At 37.8% G+C, this 21694-nt stretch overlaps 1 protein-coding gene across 1 annotated transcript in view; it reads left to right on the top strand.

Moving 5' to 3' along the window:
* Positions 1-21410, top strand: part of SH3GLB1 (SH3 domain containing GRB2 like, endophilin B1) — a 46000-nt gene extending 24590 nt beyond the window's left edge. Inside the window, exons 5-9 of the mRNA XM_036755419.1 lie at positions 406-498; positions 14870-14959; positions 15372-15472; positions 20340-20571; positions 20929-21410. Coding sequence (XP_036611314.1) covers positions 406-498; positions 14870-14959; positions 15372-15472; positions 20340-20571; positions 20929-21036 — 624 coding nt within the window. The 3' untranslated portion in view covers positions 21037-21410. The remainder of the gene's footprint in view (positions 1-405; positions 499-14869; positions 14960-15371; positions 15473-20339; positions 20572-20928) is intronic.
* Positions 21411-21694: the final 284 nt, after the last annotated feature.

Below are 21694 nucleotides of genomic sequence, written 5' to 3'. Positions count from 1 at the left end.
TGAGTAACTTTTTCCTTTTAAAAATGTTATTGATATCTTTATCTTTAAAAGTCCATCAAAACTAACCAACATGTCAACTGAAAATATTTAGTATTCCCTGCCCATAGGGATCAACCTCAGTGAAGGTGGGAGGGAGCTCCATTTTCCACCTGTTCTCCAGGAGCAGTCTGGAACTTCATAACAGTGTTCTCTTTTATTCCTAGATCCCAATTTTATACTTGAAGAAACTGAGACTTAGAGAAGTCAAGGGATTTGACCAGGGTCACATTGCTAATCATTGCCTCCTCCCTCTAGGTCTCGTACGGTAGCTGTTGCACCACCTGAGTGCCTAGATAAAATGTACCAGCTGCCTTTTCTGCGTGCTGAACTCTCAGCTCCTCAAAGGGCCCTTCTTTATATTTACAGAAAGAAAAGAAACTACTGCAAAATAAGAGACTTGATTTGGATGCAGCAAAGACCAGACTGAAAAAGGCAAAAACTGCGGAGACTAGAGCCTCAGTAAGTAGTGTTGTAGATTTGTTATTCAGTGAAAAAACCATTAGCTTTAAAGACTCAGAATTGTTACTGGTATGTCACATGAGGTATGACTGTAAGAAAGTTATTTTGTTCGATTTTGAAATCAAACTCACCCATATTTTATACAACAAATTATTGTTGTTCTCTTCAAACTAACGAGGCTGTCTGCGTATTCCAGTTATGCTATTCTTTCTGGAAATAATTACTGGCATTTAGAGCCCTTATCACCTTCAGTTTACTATCATGCCCCTACTAGATGGAATATGAAGATAGTGACCAAGACAGAGCCCTTGTTTCCTTAGAAATTTACCGCTTAGGAAGAGAGAGAAGACGAATGTGTACAGAACTAGTACAAGGGAGAATACAAAAGGAAACATCGTCATAGCTGCTGTTTAGGTAATGCTTAAAAGTTTGCAAAGCTCTCTCTACATACATTTAAAACTCTCCTCCGTCTCATTCGATCCTCCCTGCAACCTCATGAAATACTATAGGTATTGTATTCACCTTTTATCGATGAAGAAATCGAAACCCATAAAAGTTAATGAGTGACTTACCCAGGATCACACATTTAGGAAGGGCCAGAGACAGAATTCATGCCAGGGTCTTCTGAGTCCGTTTAAGTATGATTACAAAGTATTAAGTTTTTCCTTACATGGAACCAAAGGTTGGAAGGGACCCCAGAGGCCCTGTAGTCCAACCACATACAACCTTGGCCATATCCAGACACCTGGAGTAAGGGGGAACTTACTAGCACTTGAGGCATCCCAGTCCACTTTAGGTAGCTGTACTGGTACCTTTTTCTTTACATGAAGCTAAAATCATGTCTGTCAGCTGCTTCCACCCACACTTTAAATTCTGTTCTCTGGGACTAAGAAGAGACCTTAGTCCCTCTGTCACAGATCAGCCCTTCGAAGACTTGAAGACAATTTGCATGTCTCTTTTAGGTTTTCTCTTCTCTGGGTCCTTAAGTTCTTATATGACACATCCCCAAGTCCTTTCACAGACCTACTTTTGTTCTATTCTGGACACTCTTTAGCTTATCTGTGCGGTGCCCCAAAGAGAACCCAGCATTGTACGTGTTTGACTGGGGCAGGAAAGAGCAGGACTGTCACTCTCCTAGGCCTGAGTGGCCCTGATGTTGTTCTTAGCATAGCCCAACATTGCTTTAGCATTTTTGTCTGACATATCACGGCGCTGTGGCACATTGAACTTGAATGCCAAGTGAAGAATCCCCAAAATGTTTGGATCAATGGTCATGTTAGGAGGCTATTGTGACACTTAATTGAAAATGACCCCATTTTGAAGAACATACTTAATTAAAGGTACGAGTTATGTTAAGTGGCTTTTTTTTAAAAGGTTTCATTCAGGTTAGGTTACACTTGTTTATTGATGCAGTAATTCAGAGATTGTACACATTAACTATTCTCAAAGGAATTCATGTACCTACCTCAGCAGGATTTTTAGGCTTTTTACATTTTTATAGTTGGATAAGCTAAGGGAATAAAATTAAATGACTTGCTTTATAGCATCTAAAAATTTGCATTAGACAAATCGACAAACTAATCAAACATTACTTTTCAACTAAGAAACAGATTTTGTTACTACATCATTGTAAATATTGAGATTGGCTAACAGAGCTTGTAGACCAAGATTTTCAACTATGGTAATTATTACCCTCTGATGAGAACTCATAAGAATACCACTCTAGGGAGAGCAAAAGAAGTTTCTTGTACACATTTCATGTCTTCCCTTCCTTTGGAAGTTCTGTGTTAGGAGGAAGTACCAACTGCAGAGCTGCAGAGATGAAAGTGAAGTCTGAGCATTTCTGAGGTCACTGGCAAAAAAGTTTCTTACATGTAGTTTTTTCTACAGTTTTTCTAGATTGCCTACAGAATAGTGCTTGAAAAGAATTGTACAAATAGTCAGAAATTCAGGAGTATGTATATTTCTTGTATTTTTCATGATGAATAGCTGTGATACTTTTGCTTTGTAAATTATATCGAAAATACTTAGAGCCAAAAACATTTTACTTTTATAGAAATAGAAATCACTTTACCAAGACAGGCTAAATATATTCAGAGATAATTGTGGAATGAGAAGATAAGAATTAGATTTCAAGGCAAAACTCTCATTTGCCTAAAACTTTCATAAAGTGATGATTTCCTTTTCCAGATGAAAAATATGCAATAATTCACATTTATATTGGTACTTTGTAACCGTAAAATGTTATAAACATAATCTCATTGATTCTATAAAGAAGGCACTGTAAGGAATAGTATTACCATATAACATGAGAACTGAGGCTTAGAAAAGTGATTTATTTGCCTGGGTTTGCCCTAGTAAAGTGAGGCCAGGACATTGAATACAAGTCTTGTGCTGTGCCCATGCCGACACTCACTTCATCAGTTATGGTATACCCAGGATAAGCTAGCTAGGTACTGAGGGAACCATGGAATGCTCATACCATCAAAGATAGAAGGCACCCAAGAGCTGTTGTGGTTGCTTTGCCACAGCTTTTTAAGTCCTATAAATAAATTTAATGCAAAGTTGGGTTCATTTTTATTAGAATTTATTTTCCCTTAAATATGTACTTAGAAAAAGATTTGCTCTGTTTTTAGTGCTACTTTTGATTGTCATAAGGCCCAAATTTCTTCACAAAAATGTATCTCTAAAATTACAATATGGGTCAGCAGTAAAAATGATTTCATTTAGAAAAAATCCATTTCTACGTAATTTTTCAGTAAGCATTCTAATATCATCAGGGACTTGATATTAACCAAACTCATTATCCTAGATTACAAACTCTGCATATACTTCTGAGGATTTAGGAAGCTTTCATTGCTCTTGTGGTTTTGCTGGCCGGTATGGTTAGAATAAGGTAATGGACAATATCTAGAACTGTTGGGGCAGGAGAAGCAGAGAATTGTGGTTATGATGTTGGCTGCATGTTGTTTTCTTGCTTAAAAAAAGAATCAGAACTCTGAGACATCATTTCTTTAATAATTAGTCTTCCCTTTTTTTAAATCAATGGATGCAAAAGAAAGGGGCCTCCAGCATTGTGTTTTGTGTTTCTTGATAACTGCCGAAGATGGCACCTAAAGGGAAACCGGAACAAGATCTGGTTTTTCCCCTAACCAAGCAATGGCATAAGTTGAGTTTTGACGCTTAAAACCTATTGGTGCTTATGACCTTTGAAATAATAATACTGATTGTTAGCACTTAGGTAGCCTTTAAGGCTTGAGAAATGGTTTACACATGTGAACTCATTTGACCTTCACAACCACCCTGGGAGGTGAGCCTTGCTGTTTTCTCCATTTTGTAAATGAGATAATTGAAACACATGGAAGTTAAGTCACTTTCCCAGGGTCATGCAGTAAGTGTATCTTCCTGACTCCCAAGGCCCACATTCTATCTATTGTGCTACCTAACTGCCTTTGAAGCATATTCATTTTATTCATTTTTACCTATTTATCAGTTTCTAAGATAACATGCAAGTTAAAGAGTTATTGAAAGCACAGTTTTACATTCAAAATGCTGTGTTATTAAGCCTTGCTAGAGTAATATATTTGCAAGTTAATTGTGATAGTGGTTTTAGATAGTTTTGCTCTTATGGGTTTGAATAATGGTGCTAGTGAGCAATTTTGAAACCCTTTGAAGGTATCCCACAGCTTTAAGATTGATTAATATGAAGGGATGGGAATTAGGATTCTGTTAGCTATTCATTTTACTTTGAGATATATCCTTCCAATCACTTATTTACTTAAATTCTAATAAGCCTAGGTAAGGCCATTTTGAGGGTGTTACAGATTTTTTTTTTGGTCTGTTTAGGACCAAACTTATTATTATGTAATTTCATTAATTTTTACACCTACTACAAAAATTCTTGGGATATCACTTTACTGCAAAATTCACTTTTTCTTCCACATTCACATGACTTTAGGCATTTTCTTACAAATGAAACTTTGCCCCTTTGAAAATCATTGGACAGCTCAGAGCTTGCTAATTCTGCAAAGGAAGCAGAAAGTTAAAGTTCATTCCCTTAAGGTTGTAACTTAATGAAAGAGGAAAGGGACAGAGTACTTGTGGAAAATATATACAGGTTGAAAAGTGAGTTCTTAATTGACTGTGAGGAAATTCTTAGTACAAGCTTTCTCAAATTTACAGATACCCTAGGAAAGTCATTAATAACAAAATCTAGCAACTTATGATATGGTGCAAACTTAGATTCAGCTTTATAAACATGAGTGCAGTCTGAGCAAAGATTTTTTTTTCCTTATGTACTTTTAAGTCTGTAATCTTGATTCCAAGTGCTTAGACAGATTTGGATTTCTACAGTGTCATGGAATTGTAGATCGTCAGATTAGCTATCCGTTTGCAGAACAAGTTTGCTAGTAGGAAAATTCAGTGTTGCTAGCAATCCAAGTTGACTGCAATTTTAATCTTGGATCACAGTGCAAATCATGGATTCAATGAAATGTCAACAGAATGTTTAAGATGCAGTCTGAGGTAGTGAAATTTCAGTCCTTTAGAATTTGATTTTTAAAAATTATTGGTTGGAATAGAGATTATTTAATTCAACTTCTCATTTCTAAGATGAGAAAATTGAGGTTGATATTAAGTGGCTTGCCCATGGTTAAGTTATCCGATGGTAGAACCAACACTTGAACCCACATTTCCAAAGCCTTAACATTTTTAGCCAATAGCTTAAGAGATATTTGCTAGACTTATATCCCTGTGGAATCGGTTCCCCTCTCCCCCCAAAATGAACATTATGTTATTTGCTCAAGATTAGACTGCTCACACACAAAGGCCTGAGAAGCACAGGATTCTAGAGGGAGAAGGATGGCTCTGCCATGATGGTCTCTGAGCAGGGCTTGGCATTTTCAGTCCCCCCCCCCTTTTTTTTTTTTTGCTGCCATGGGACAAAGCGAGCCCTCCTCCAGCTTTCCCCTAAACCCAGTGAGCTGAGAACTTGGGCTCCCTGGTTTTCCCCTTCAGGTTTCTCACTGCTGCCCTCTTCCTTTCCCGGGTCTCCATTCCAAGTCTGCATTTGGAAAGGGATGTACTTTCTCCTAGCACTTCGTTTCCTGGACACAGCCTGTGGCTCCCCTCAGACTCTTGTTTAAAGAAGAAGAGGGAGGCAGAGGAATGGCCAGCTAGTGCTGTACACCCCAGGGCTAATAGACACACTGATAGCGCTAGCGTTCATCCTGTGTGCAGAGGTATTCCCCCTCTTCCTTGTCAGACTCATCTTTCAGGTCTTCTTTGAATCAGCTGATCAAACAAGAAGGTTAACAATAAGGACTGGACCTGTAACTTCATCAACATAGGAACCTCTTCTCCCAATGCAGGTCTGCAGCTTATTGTCTTAGAGAGTAACCTAGAGCACTTCCCTTGTCCTTCAAACACCAGAGAAAAGGCAAACTGCCTGAACTATGATTGGGACTCATGGATGCTCTTAAGCTCTCCTGGGTTGGTTTTTTTTTTACATTTTCCTCTTTCTTAGGATCTTAAATTTAGAGCTAGAAGGGATCTCAGAGCTCAGATCCAGTGCCTTCATTTTACAGATGAGGAAGTAACCTTTAATCTTTTCAAATGAGTAATTCTGGAGCTGTCTAACCTTAGATTCTAAAGTAAGTTGTCATATCAGTCTCCAAGAGTAGCTATATCTTTGAGAGTCCTAAGATGTTGTTATGACTTTGATACATGTACCACTCATTACCTGCCTTGAAAGACTGGGCTAATGACTTTCTACCTTTCTGGGTCTCAGTTTTCACATATGTTAAATGGAGAGGTGGGACTATATCTCCGAGTTTCTTCCTAGCTCAGAATCTCTAACAGGCCTGTGAGTATTTGCAGTCTTGTCCCTGTATGTTGATAGTCCACAGGATATTATGCAATTGTATATTCTCAATAGTTATTGATCAAAATAATAAAAGATACTATGATTCTGAGCCATATATGCCCTGAGTAAACATATTGAGCTTATTTATAGAGTCTTTGGCCCAAGTGACCAGTCCCATATCAGAGTGGCAACCCTGGGCCTTCTGGTTGCCATAGTTTAGATCTTTTAAGATACAGAATGTATTTTACTTTTGTGTAGCACCCAGAGACCAAGTGCCTGTTCTGTCCATCTAATAATATCAATTGACACAAAAAGCCAAAAATGTGCTTTGTCTCAATTGCCGAGAAGAAATTTTGTGTTTTTTGGAACACCGTTCAAAAATGAACTAGATACTGCTGTTTTAACTAAAGGATATTTCTTCCAAGGGGATATCATATTACTTTTTATAGCACTTCACAGTGTAAGCATTTTTGTAAGCTTTATTAGGATATAGTTTTAGATACCTGATTCTGCCTATTAGAAACATTGACATGTTTGACCTCTGATGTGATAGCAACTTGTGTTCAGGAATGAAGATGCCCCAAATGGAAGCTTCTAAGGCATTTCTCAAGGTTTGCTGGTTAGAAAGAGTAAGAGTAAACCTACCTTTTGACAATAATTTAACATTTAAAGTGTCACAAATTGCAATTTTATCAATTTGGCGGGGGGTTTAATGTGATAAAAATTCTATGATAGAGGCAAAGCTAGTTGTACCTTTTTCCTTTACCACATACATGAGCTCGCTTTCCTGTGCTTCAGTAACTACTGGGGAATGTATCTCCAACCCCTTTTTACCCCTTTAGTTGAGTTACGTTGGAGTGCTGCTCATCATTGCTCTGGGTTTCCAAGTTATGAATATGGAAAAGAATGTCTTCAACCTTAATACTAAGCTGTAATCCCGTTTTTTGTATTTTTTTAACTGGGCTGATTTTATAATTTCTAAATTGAGCACTTTATAAACATTTAGAATGTCAGCACCTATTCTCACAGATTGTCATGAGTACATTTAATAAAATTTTAATTTAATAAAAATGAAAGGCTATGCATGCATTTCATGTTATCTTAGGGAATATTAAGAACTGCCTGAAACTGGTTAAAAGATAACATTGTATTAAAATTATTTATTCATAGTGGAAAAATTATCTTTGAATAGAAAACCTTTGACCAGGCAGAACAGACGTAGAAGTTGATTGTTGTAAGTTTTGTATTTCCAAAGCTGCCTTTTTGCCTGTCTTGGGATGATTGTAATCAAGACTCTTCTACATTATCTTGATTTATATTGGATCTCCATTAGAGAGTGGTGTGATTTTAAAATTTGTCTCCTAAATAAAAATTACAGGAATAGCACAGACTGCCATCACAATATATAGCTACTCTCTTTCTAAAAGACATTTTATCTGTTCATCTTGGTTAGTGTTGTTTGTACAAAAGAGATAACTCTTTCACTGTGTTCATTTGTTATAATATGTTCTTTGTCTCTTATCTGTGCACTTAAGCAACTAAATTCGACTGTACCTGAAGGAGATAACATTATGGTAAATTTATCTTACATGCTCAACTTGCTGCATGTAAAATGGCTGAAGGTTTGTTGGCCTCCCATGTTTTCTACATCTTCAGTGAACTGTCTTCTCTTGCTATTCAACATCTCTTCCCATTTTCAAGTCTGAAGTTAGACATTCAGAGTTACATATAATACAAAAATAAACTCTAACAAATTGTCATCGAAGTAATTCTTCTTTTGATCCTCTTTTGAACAGTATATTTATAGGCCAGTTGTTGTCAGAATCTATAATATACTAAAAGAGGCCTTTTTTTCTGCCTTTTCTTCTTGTACAAATTAAGATGTTGTTTTATTTGAATTGCTGTATTGTAAATTTTGGGAAAGGATTTTAATAAGACAAATTTAGACCCTTTTCCTGTACTGGTCAAATTGCATTCCTTGATATATGTAGACCAGTGTTTTCATTAGAATTTGATTTTTGCTTAGTTATAAGAACATTCTCTCTCCCATCCTAGTATTTGGGATATTGTCACTGCCTCTCAACAAGGAGGCACTCAGCCAGCAGCTGCCCATCTCCTACCCAACCCCAGCTCCTCTCTTGTGGGTCTACAAAGGAGCCAGAAGTGAGTTGTTGAGAAGTTTTTTGGTTTTTTTTTTTTTTTGCTGTTTTCTTTTTTTGCTATTTTCTTTGCAGCTCATATTTCTGCTGTAGGATATATGTTGACCCCAGTTTGGGGGAAAATTCTTTTTAAACCTTAAGGTTAACTTTTTATAATTTCATGTAGTCTTTTGAGACACTGAGGAAACAACTTTTGAAAAATGTTTATTGAACATTATTTCAACTTAAAGTATTAAAAACTGCAAGCAGCCCAAAGTTCCAGTGTTAGTCAACAAGTGCTTATTGAGTAGTCATGACTGTTGGATAATGGCCTGGTCATATGTTACTCCAGCTGGAATAGTAGAGAATCTCTAGTATTGTTAGGACCACTTTTGGCATGACAACTTTAAAAAATTAATGCTTTGCCGGAAGCAAGGAAACTGCACATAATGCTCAGGCTTAATATAATTAGAAAAAGTAATTTCACATACAGTTTGTGATGATTTTCAGTCTTCTACTACCTCAGTTATTGAGGCCCTTCTTAAGAACTCAGCGTATTTTTCAAATAGCAAGAGAATACATTTACTTATTTTCATTGTCCTATCTAGTAGATAATGTGAATGTATGAAAATGTTTGTCATAATACTAAAATTTGTATGTAAATTTTAGTATTCATAGAGTGTTAGAGCCAGAAGGAAAGTCAGATCATCTAGCTGAAGATCTTAGGTTAAAAAGGGGAAAACAAACCTTTCCCAACTGTTTATAGAGGCTTTTTAAAAATTTTTATAGAATTTGTGCAGCTCATGTTTCCAATATTTATACCCCAACTTTTTTTTAATATGAAAGTTATTTTTATATCTTGGGTTTACTCTTCTAAAGTTCATAGTATCAATGTAAAGTATCCAATTATAGCCCATCTCAATGTTAATCTTATCTAATTACAAATCCATGATTTGAGCCAAAAGGGATTTTGACAATTGCTTGGCATGCTGATAGATAGGAAACTTAGACCTAGAAATAGTTTAAAATTGGCCCAAAATGAGTTCTAATTCTCATTAATTCCTATGTAGTAATTGTTTTCTGTGAGCTATAATTTATTATTGAGTTACTTAAGTGATAGTTTTATTTGAATATACATATCACTTAAGAATGTTTTATAAATTGGACTGAATAAGTTGTTAGAATGTTTAAGTCTCCTAAAATTTCAGTAACTGGGGAAAAAGAGATAGTCCTGGTAAGGATGCTGCAATAGCGTTTTAATTTGTCTATCCATTGATATAGAAAATGTTTAATCACAATTTTCTTTCATGCTATTCAATGATTTTTCTCTGATTTTTAATGCTGGCTAGATTTGGGCAGAGGAAGTGACAAAAGTAAGTAAGTCTACACAAGAATTTATGAAAAAAGGATTTGATTACTGAAATCTAAAATTGTTTACTGATCAAATCTGAAAATTATGGAAAAGACTTAAGTTAATATACTGCTTAATTTTGCTTATGCAATGTTGAGTTGCACATTCTTATTGTTGAAAAGGTAATTTTTAAAGAGACATTCTAAGAGAAAATAATAAATGGGTTTTTATTCTTGCCATGTAATAGAAAAGATGGTATGTATTTACTCGGGATCAGTTTTGGTTGCTATATAAACTGTGTGGAGTATCTTGAACTACTGTTTTTAAAAGTTATAGTTTCAGGTATTGGCTTCTATGAACTCACATTGGTCATGTGGCATTTAGGAATAATTCTAATTGGGTTTAATCAGTTTCGCAAAGGAGCTGGCTCTCCCAATTTAGTGTTAAAAATGATAGGAATCTGTACATTTATTCTAGGGGTTCTTAACCTTTTGTGTGCCATGGACCCCTTTGTGCTGCCAAAATTTATAGTCATATAGCCAAAGCCTATGGCTCCCCTCTCAGAATAATGTTTTTAAATACATAAAATACATATGATTATAAAGGAAATCAATTATATTAAAATATAGTTATAATTATTTTTTTAAAGTTCACAGAACCCAATTTAATCCCTGATCTAAGGTCTGAGTTGTGAATGAGCCTCTACCTGGCAATGGCATTTGTTGGTAATATTTTAAGGGATTCCCTATAATCAACTCTTTAACACAATAGGACCCCCAAATTATAGAACAGCCAACCCTCTAAGTATGCTTGTCTTTTTGGCTCAGACATGTTTTCTTAGTTCTTTTAGTTTATAGTGGGGGAAGAGCTTGTGGTAGTTGTCTGAACAAACTCTCTTTTCCTGCAATCACCAGGCTTGCATTTGGGCTTGGACTTTCTTTTTTTTACCAGCTGCCCTAAAGGTATCCATTTCATAAACATGATAGAAATCTGTTTATGTAAGCATCCTTAAGATCTTGTCAGAATATTGTTAAATGTAACTAGGTCACATGTATTCAGCATTAGCTTAGAATGTGAAAAAGCCACACAGCTGAATTTTCCAAAAGACTGACCAGCTACTTCCAGGTTGTGGGGAGACTTGTTTTCACGCTAAAGGTCTTCAACCCTATACTGTAGGAATGAATGAATAAGCATTTTTTAAGTCAGTCAATAAACATTGATTAGGCACCTACCTTAGCATGATGCTAAGGGGACACTGAGGCAAAAGACAGTCTCTGGAGCTCTAAGGTGGGGCCTAGAGGAGAGCAGTGGCCAGGAATGGTGAACAAGGCCCTAGCTGCCATGGCTGAGTTGAGCTGGCAAGGAGGGTGACCAGCCAGCTGCTGAGGAGAAAGCAGGGGAGGCAACCCCCTATCAGAACAGCAAGCTGCTGAGTGAGAGGGTTCAAGTCCTCTTGCATTTGTGTTTGGGGCCTGAGCAAGCTGGTGAGGAGTTGGCCTCTTGCTACTCACTTCCTTGTACCTTTTTTCCAGGTCGTCCCTTAGAGCAGTTGTTAGAAAAGCAGCTTGGAAAAGGCTTTTTTTCCCTCTTACCATATGCCACACCTCAACTTGCTGGAGTAGTGTGATTTTTCTGTATATCTGAAGGTTAACTCTTGAAGCACCCTTTCCAAAACATATCAGATGCCTTAAACAGAACATATGAAATATAATTTAAACTTTTCTTGTTTTCTTCAGAAGTGTCAGGTCTGTGTCCTAGAGGCAGGAATTCAATCCAGTCTCGCAAGTCCTTTGCGTCCCCACCAAACTGAAATGATAAATTGCATCTTTTTTCCTACAAAATTAAATATTAAATCAGGCTCTCAGTAAAGTTATCTTTGGTGTCCTTTGAAATTCAGCAGCATTCTTTTACTCAAACATTCATAATCACTTCAGTCGACATTTCTGTGGCTCCTTGTGGCCAAGAACTTTATATAAAACCTCACTTGACTTTTACAATACCCTTGTGAGGAAGGCATTACAAACACTATCACCATTTTACAAATGAAGAGACTATAAGTGACTTTGTATTTGAACCAAGATTATTTCTGACTCCCAAGGTCTGTGCTCTCTGCTAAATCATGTGAGTTAATCTACATGTGGAAAATTGCTATCTTGTGGATGTCTCTGATTTTGTTATCGTGGACCCTTCAGAATATGTCATGTTTTTACAAAGGAAGGAGTAAATGTGGCTGGCCTCCAACATCTCTTGAGTGATTCTGAAATGATTTTTATAAAAAGCATTTAGCCCAATACCAGCAACATAGTTCTATAAATTTATTATATAAGTATAGTTAATTCCTTCTTTTTCTCTTCCCTTCTGCTGTTAACCCTTCTGAGTTTGCCAGAGTATTGTGTTATCAGAGTTTACTGTAACATTAATTTGCTTCTCTTCTATTCTTTTCCTCTAAGCCTTGACAGTCACCCAATCAGCTATAGATGCACACGATTCAAATGTAACTTTGGATTTATTGCTTTTCCTTAAAATCTTTGTTAGGTAGAATATTTCCTTTTCTTGATCTAGTTTGTGTTATTAGCATCTAAGTGAAATATACTTGAGCCTACTGCTAAAGCACAGTGTACTGTAGTTGAGACCAAAAATAATTTTTATGATTTCATCACATGATTTGTTAAGCAATGCAGGTGTATTGCCAAGGGCTCAACCCCAGTAGTGAACCTGCTTTTCCCATTTAGGTCAGTGCGGTGGCGATTGCTTGTCTGGTTAGATTATCAGTACGTTTATTGCTGCTTCCCTTTTCCTGATTTTGTATCTTTTCGTAACTAATTCAGATGCCTCAACTTAGAGGGTGAAAAGGGTTGAGAAAGAGAAAAGAATCAGTCCAGTTAGCCTTTGTGCTTGTTAAAGTTTTAGATGAAGCTACTTGCCTTGTTGCATGGAACTTAGAACAGCTTAACTGTGTGGCAAGGGGAAAAGATACTGAGGTTCTTATTTCCATTTCCACTGATGTACCCCCAACTGAGGAGGATAAACTAGTACATTTGGATGAGCTAAGCAGTTATTCTTTGGGTATTTATTAGCAAGGCTGTCTAAGCAATTCTGGGTAAAGGCTTGAGGTGGTTAGTGACTATTGGCAAAAATTATTTATGAATCATGAATTTCAGTGAACTTTTTTGTCTCAACTCCGGTTTGTAGCGGGTAGTTGAGGGTTGGCTGTAACTTTGAGAAATATTACATAACTTTAAAATGTCACAGAAATGCTGATGGCTCTTCTTTTTGCAAAAAATGATCTGAGGAGCTAGAGAGCAAAAATCTCAGCTATCACTTTATAGTTTTGAGCACCTCAGGGAAAAGGTCAAAAGCTAAGATAAAGGAGTCCTTGTACTAAGAAGCCTCAGATTTATGTAGACTCATTATAGTGACTAGTACAACAGGGAAGGATCTCAGAGCTTTGTCCCCAAGATTTAAGTTTGAAAAAACCTAGAAGTACAATTGATGATCATTAAAATACTGTTTTGAAACTTACTGAAAATTGCTTTTTCAGAAATCAAACCTTTCCTCCCTCCCTTCCTTTTGTTAAATGCCTGCTATGAGTGCTGGGGATACCAAGACAAAAAAAACAGAACATCTTCTGCTCTCAGGGAGCTTGTTTCTACTGGGCTAGGAGAAGCACCGCTTGGACTGAGTTCTAAGTGAAGGGAGAGATTGTAAGATGTATGGACGAGGGAGACAGTACATCCCAGACATGGGAGAAACGCACTGCAAAGTCATTGGCGTGAGAGTTGGAACACCAAATGTGGGTTGCAGCAGGTAGGCCAGTTTAGCTGGAACACAGAGTGTATGAAGGGAAGTAATGTGAAATAAGCCTGGAAGGTCGACAGGAGCGTGATGATAAAAGGACTTTAAATACCAAATAATCAGGGGCCACTGGAGATTTTTGATCAGAGGCATGACATTGTTAGTTCTGTGTTCATCAGCTGTGTGAAAGATGAATCGGAGTGGAAAGAGATTGGAGACAGCCCCATTAGGAGGCTATTTCAGTGTCTAGGTAGGAGAGAAAAGTGAAGGCCATGTGAGTATAGAAAAAAGATAGAATTGACATGACTTGGTACTTGGTGATATGTATGTTGGAAGTGAGAGTGAAGGTGACCCCAAGTGCCTAGAAGAAGAATGATGCCTCAGCAGAAACAGGTTAAGAATGGGGAAGGCGAAGATGAGCTTTGTCTCGTAATGGGGTTTTTGAGATGCCTTTTGGATATCTAGGTGAAAATGTTTGATCGGCATTTGGTGACTAAGGAGTAGAACCCAGGAGAAAGAAGAAGCCTGGACTAAGAAAAGATTATCATCAGATTTAGTATTTTACATGTCACTGGTAACTTGGAAGAGAACAGCTTCTTTGGAAAATTAATGTGATTATTTTGCTTGACAATGCTTCCTTGTTGCAAAGATTTTTTTTCCCTTAGTTTTTTGGGGGGAGGGAGGACATGTCAGGGGTTATCGATAGTGATGTCAATAAAAGGGCCATTGTAACATGGATAAAAGAGAACAGAATAAAGCTCAAAAGGAAACAAAAATGGGTAAGACAGTTTTGAAAGTAATGTTTAGAATTTAATTATATAAACAAATGTGTGTGTGGTGTTATATATATATGTGTGTGTGTGTGTGTGTGTGTGTGTATATATATATGCACATATATATATATTTTTTTTCCAAGCAAACCTCATGAAATAGAAAGTAGTTGTGATACTGAAGTCCTAAGTACTGTTAAAAATGTCTTGAGTTCTTCCCTTCCATTTTTCCCCAGTATTTTGTGCATATTTACCTATCTTTTGTATGGCAATTTCCCTTTAAGCATCACTTAATTCCCTTGTAGATAAGTGATACATTAAGACTTAAAATTAGGTAGTTGTCAGGTAAAAGCATTTTTTAAAAAATAATTGAAGGACTAGGCTAAATGCTGATTTAATACATTTTTCTTTTCAGTGAATTCTAAATACATATACATATATATTCTATCTTAAGTCTGAACAGGAATTAAGAATAACTCAGAGTGAATTTGACCGTCAAGCAGAGATTACCAGACTCCTTCTGGAAGGGATCAGCAGTACACATGTAAGTACTTAAAATCATTCATTTTGAATATTGAACACTCAAGCAAAATACAGATATACTCCAAAGGGATGAAAATATTAAAAGTGCATACCAGGAGGGGGGAAGAGGGGCATAAATTGTATGGAATTTGTCATGATAAATGGGGAAAATACAACTTTCTCCTTGACTCACTTTGTCCAGTAGAGCCATGCAGGTTTTCAGGCCTACTTCTCTTGTTTTTACATGGCCTTCTCTATACACACTCACTGTATTACATTATGTTATATTAGTGATTATATTAGTGAAACAGACTTTATATTATCTCCTTTCAGTAACGCAGTGGCATCGTAAGCTAAGGGTGGATTTTATAATTCTTCATCAGTGTCATTGTTACTTGCCAGCCCTTGTCCTGCTCTTTAACTTTGTCCCCTAGGCCCACCATCTTCGCTGCTTGAATGACTTTGTGGAAGCCCAGATGACTTACTATGCTCAGTGCTACCAGTACATGCTGGACCTGCAGAAACAACTTGGGAGGTAGGAATGAGTGCCTTTTCTGAGGTGGAGCTGTGGACCAGCCTAGAGGGAGACTTCCCTGTGATCACAGGAAGAAAGAGCAGAGATGTTAATGGTTTCTACAACACTTAGGATCAGTTAATTTTTAAGAATGGTAATTTGGTTCTCACCACTCTCTCCATGCACTAAAGTACTTGCAGCTGTTTGCAAGGATTTAGGGATATCAACAGTCAGTATGTAGGTGAGAGCCCTGTTGAGGGAGGACATTCTCTGCGCTGTGTCAAAGGGAACTTTGAAAAAATAAATATAACTGGGGCCTCATAAAATCAATCCAGTCCCATCCAGTCACCTTGTTTTCCATGAAGACATTGAGACCCCAAGAAGGACAGTTAGGCAAAGGGTCAGTCGATATCTGAAGGACATCAGAGGGTGTAGATTTAGAGCTCCCACCACCTCACTTTGTAGATGAGGAAACGGGCCCAAGCAAGAGACTAGTTCAAGGTCAAACAAGGAAGTAGCAAAGCCAGAGTTTGAACCTAGTCCCTGTCCCTACAGATTCAGCCGTATCTGCTGCCTCCCAAGCTATACTTCGTAAGTTCTTTCTAGTAATCCAGTTGAAATGTACAATTACCTGTCTCCTGCAGGTATTTTTGCTTCCACATTAGACCTTAAAACATCTGAGTGACCTATCAAAGCATCCTGGGTTCTAAGAGAATCATAACAGCTGCAGTTTATATCGTACTTTGGGTTTTGCAGGATCTTTTTTTTACATGTTTTCATCTGATGCTCATAATAACCCAGGGAGGTCAGTGCTGCAGATGTTATCCCTGTTTTACAGATAAGGTCTGGCCCAGAGAGGTTAAGCTGCTGCCAAGTAACCCAGGCAGTGTCCAATAGCCATCCCACTGAACTGGCGGGGAACTTGTCGTCTTCAGTCATTCCGAGTCTGCCATCAGCACATGTCTACAGGAGGAGAGGGTCATGCAAATATGAAGCAGGACAGGGAACCTGACTTACCAACTCTCCTCCCTTTGCTGAGCTCTAGGAAGGCTGAGGCTGTCTAGAAAGGCCTTGCGGAGGCGAAGGACAGGATTCTCTGTGGAGGATTTGTTCTTTTCTGCTTAGCACAGAAGAGAGAGACCCGGTTCTGTCAGTTTGGACAGACTAATCTGGTGTTAAGAGAGTGGATCAGAAATTAAAGTTCAAAAGATTTGTCCTAATCAAGAATCACTTGGCTAGTCTTCACCTCCTGTCCTGTGGTCGAGGGACTGTAAGGTGTTTTTATACACAAAATGCAGGTTACCAGTAAAAGGGTGGTTTTAGGTACCTCATTTTTTTCTCTTCCAAACCTGCATTTATTTCTATTCAAGACCTCTATTTTAATAGTAGCACTAAAAAGGGTATAAAGGTAACTGAGGCATTTGAATTTAAAATATGATGTATTTAATTCTTGAACACCAAATTGGATTTTAAAATATTACATTAATAATCTTAACAAATCTATGTTGTATGAATCCTAGTTGGCATTTACATAATAATATAAGAAGTTACACTAATTTTAAAATGGAATATTTGGGCATAAGTTTCAAATTGGAAAAATAACCCATCGTTTCTCTTCTTAGTTTCCCATAAGACCACCCCACCTTTTCAGGACTTCTGTCAGATGAAACTTGAAACACCAAATAGTAGGACAGCCAGGCAGAGAAGCAGCTAGGTGCTGTATGCCTGAGACAAGAACACAGAGCTGGGAGAAATAAGAGCTTTCCTCCCTTCTTCTGATCTTTGAGGGGTACCCTGAGTTATCATTGAAGAAATACACATTAGGGTTTTGTGGGGAAGTGATATTTTAAAAACTCTATTGACCTTTTGAAGGGTGGAACCTAAATTTGAAAGTTGTAGTATTTGATCATAACCACCTAACAGAAGCATGTGTTTTTTATTTTAACTTCCCTTTTGAAACAAAAAGTTGTATTGTTGGAGCAGCCTTCCCCACCCCACCCCCCTTTTCTACCAAGTGAGTTTTCTTTTTCAATGTTCTGAACCAAAGTATTTAATAAAATTTAAATAGGGTCATATAGACTGTTTTTTTCCTCTTTTTTATGGGGGGGTGTTGGGGAATCTGGGGACCAGACCTTTTGCTTTCATTGGAAACAGGTACCCCCAGTGAGGAAATTCCCTCTGCCATTACCGAGCTGGGGCCTAATCTGTAAGTATAGCCTTAAGGAAGGCCCTGGAGCCCTGAGTGGGTCTCACAGCCAAGTGTAAGTCTGAGGCATCACTTAAACCCAGATCCTCTGGATTCTGAGACCACTTCTCTTGGCTCATTATGTCAGAATGTCTGTTTCATCCTAATTGGAAAAGGTTAGGTTAGAATGAACAGAGGCTATGTTGCTGTTCAGTCATTTCAGACTCTGTGACCCCATTTGAGGTTTTCTTGACAATGATATTGAAGTGGTTTGCCATTTCCTTCTCCAACTCATTTTACAGATGAGGAAACTGAGGTATATGGGGTAAAATGACTTGCCCAAGGTCTCACAGCTGGTAAGTGTCTGAGGCCAGACTTGAACTCAATTTCTCTTTAATATGATATAATATGATTAGTAGCCATGCTATAAATTAAAAATCTTGATTTGTCTTTAATTTTTTTCATGAATCTAATAATGTTCGTTCAGCACACAGCTTTAATGACTTCAAAGAATACTTCCTATTTTTTCTCTAAATATTAGGAGGCATAGATGAAACTGCATAAAACCGAAATGAAAGTAGTAGAGAAAACTGTCATTTGGACAGTTGTGTTAAGAATAGCATTAAATTCAAGTATTTCTAAAAATTGTTCTTGAGTAAATATAAATTCTGTTAAACCTTGCTTTATGAGGTAGCTAACTAGTCAAGATGCTCTTGCAGGGTTTGGGAGAAAGTCGGGAGCATAGCCCTAGGACATTTCCTGGAGTGGTAGATTAGTGAGAATTCCTCTTTGCAAAGTTTTGCTCGTCCAGGCCCTCAGGGTTTTATCTAGCAGGGGCCACGTGCTGGACATTATACTAAGTAATAAGCATATAAAGAAAGGCAACTACAGCCCCTGCGCTCAAGGAGCTCACAGTCTAATGGAGGAGACCTTAGGCAAGCATCTGTATACATCCAGGTCATCTCCGAGGAAAAGCAGTAGCATGAAAGGGGGTTCAGGAAAGGCTTCTTACAGAGGATAGAATTTTAGTAGAGACTTGAAGGAGCCAGGGATGCCAGCAAGCAGAAGTGAAGAGGGAGGGGAAGAATTCCAGGTATAGGAGACAACAGCCAGTGAAAATGCCCAGAGCTGGCACATAAAATGTTTTGTTTGAGGAACAGCCAGGAGACCAGTGTCACTGGATTGTGGAGTATGTAGAGAGGAGTAGGAAGGGGCCAAGTGGTGAAAGATTTTAAAAGGCAAACAGGATTTTGTATTTGCTACCAGAGGTAATAGGGGGTCATGAGAATTTACTGAAAATGGCCAGAGTGGCCCTTTAGGAAGCCCACTTTTACAGCTGAGTGGAGGATGGACTGGAGAAGGGAGAGAGACTGGTGGCAGGGTGACCAGCCGTGAGGTGATGAAGGGCCTGCCTGCCCCGGGGTGGTGGGCTTATACAAGAGATGTTAGAAGTCATAAATTTGGGGGCAGCTAGATGGCACAGTGGAGAACATGCTGTACTTGTGGTCTGGGAGAACTGAGTGTGAGCCCTGCCTGTGTAAACCTGGGCAAACCACTTAACCTTCATGCCTCAGTTTCCCTATCTGTAAAATGAGGGTAATAATAACACCTACATCGAAGGGTTGTTGTGAAGATCAGATGAAATAATATTTGTAAAGCGTTTTGCAAACCTTAAAGCTCTACACAAATATTAGCTAGCATTATTAACATTGGATATGGAGAATGTGGGACGGACAGCTAGGTGGTGTGGGAGATGGGACACCAGGTCCCCTTCCTGAGTTCAAATCTGGCCTCAGACGCTTACTAGCAGTGTGACCCTGGGCAAGTCTCGTGACCTGTTTACCTCAGTTTTCTCATTTGTAAAATGAGCTGGAGAAGGAAATGGAGAGCCACTCCAGTATCTTTGCCAAGAAAACCCCGTTTGGGATCATGAAGGGTCAGACAACTGAAAAATGACCCAGGATGGTTATGTAATACCATTTAAGTTGAAATATGGATTTTTATAAGGTAAAGGCAACTGACTATAATGGTGCCTGTGTGTCCATGACAATTTTCATTTCTGTACCTGAATTTTTAAAGGGGGAATTCTGGGAATTTTTCTCTTTCATTATTATTTAAATGAATGTTCCATTCTCTGCCTGCCCCTTCCCCCCCCTCCCCATGACACTTTTAAGGTCAAATCTGAATTTCTACTTTTCTGGAAAATTCCTTCACACTCAAGAAACATTTTGTAAAAAGCAGTATTTTATTCCAGAGGTCTTTAAGAGAAAGCTTTTGTAACACACTTTGTTTTTTCTCCCTGGAGCTTTATGAACTTTATCCAGCATCATTGTTCTGCAGACTTAGAAGGGAATGGGAGCTGGGGGCTGTGCCACAGCATTTTGTCATTAACCACTTTTTTCCCAAAGACAGTGAATAGTGCCGCCAAGTGGTAGCACTATGGTGCTGACTGTTTGACGACTGAAACTTGTTAAAATATTTATTGCCCGATTTCTCAGAGAAAATTCTTTCCTGCAGAGTTTAACAGTAGTCCTGCGAATGTGATTGTCTACGCTGAGAAGAAATTAATCCCTTATTTTAACCAAAAAGAAGCTCGTCGTTGTGAGCTGAAAGAAGCCTTAACAATTTAGCGACTAATTTGTATATCAATTTTTAAAAATAAAGAGTAGGGAAATAATCCCTTGGCCATTTTGTTTTCAACAGTTTTCCATCTGCCTTCATATCTAACAACAATCAGGCTTCCACAACTTCCACGTCCAACACCTCCACTTCCTCATCAACCCCAGTTACCTCCTCTCTGTTGCCTTCAGCAAGTAGCACAATTGTTACTCCCTCCCTCAGTGACTTGAAGGAATCCAGCGGAAGTAGGAAGGCCAGGGTTCTCTATGATTATGATGCTGCAAACAGTAGTGAATTATCACTTCTCGCCGATGAGGTAAGGCCCTTAGGACGTTCCCTGGGGACAGGCATGACTTTAGATTTCTGATGGTTTATATTACTGTCTGTCTTTTCTTGACTTTAAATCTTGTATAACAGAGTAAGATGCCAAAAAGCTGGTAAGACGGTACTTTTTCTGTGTTTGGAGAAGTAGCCCTAAGAGACACTGTATCTTTTGACAAGATTTGGTAACATTGTTTAATTCCTTGAAAAAATGAGAGTTTGAGCTAGTCAGAGGTAGTTTTGGAAGAAGTGTTTCTTAATTTTTATATAAAACACGATTCACAAGAGCACTTATAGTCACTGTCATATTTTATTAAAAAAATGAATAACTGCAAACTTTTTTATTTTTTAGGTGATCACAGTATACAGTATCGTTGGCATGGATTCAGACTGGCTGATGGGTGAAAGGGGAAACCAAAAGGGCAAAGTACCAATTACTTACTTAGAACTGCTCAACTAAGTGGGGGCCTCTATCCAGACTACCAGTTATGACATAATATTTATAAATGATTAACTATGTAAAGCAGGTTTAAGTGTCTTCCATGTTAATGTCTTAAAAGAGACTCAGAAACTACCAGCCATCAGAACTAGGCTTTTCTGCCAATAACGTTGCATGGTAAATTTTTCATTGCTTCAGATTTGGTGTTAAGAGCTTTTTACTTCGTGCCAAGGATGTTTTCTTACAGGATTCTCTGTTTCTACTGAAGTTTTCACTAACAAACGGATTCTACTTTTGAGTAAACCTAGATAGAAAGCAGGAGATCTGTTTTCTACTGAATTTTTCACTAACGGCAAGCTTCTTCCTTTATGTAAAATAAATTTATTGTGAATTGATGTCAGGTTTACTCTTTTTTAAAAATTACATACAGGTAGGAGCCCTAAAATGGGTTAAACTTCCTGACTAGCATTTTTTTATTAGCAAAAACTACAAAGATACATACTTTTTGACTGAGGGTACAAGCAAATTTGAAGGTATCCATAAAGATCAAAAATCCGCATTTTTATTGTCATCAGATGGAAGTGTAAAAAACATTTTAAGTTTCAATTGAAAATAGAATAGTGTATCTAATACTGTGTACAAAGTCATCTGGGGACAGTGGCTTCTATGCAGTCTCCTT

The sequence above is a fragment of the Trichosurus vulpecula genome, chromosome 4, assembly GCF_011100635.1.
Source record: "Trichosurus vulpecula isolate mTriVul1 chromosome 4, mTriVul1.pri, whole genome shotgun sequence".
NCBI classification, from domain to species: Eukaryota; Metazoa; Chordata; class Mammalia; order Diprotodontia; family Phalangeridae; genus Trichosurus; species Trichosurus vulpecula.
Note: the sequence above shows the minus strand (reverse complement) of the source record. Positions and strands in the feature narration are given on the sequence as shown.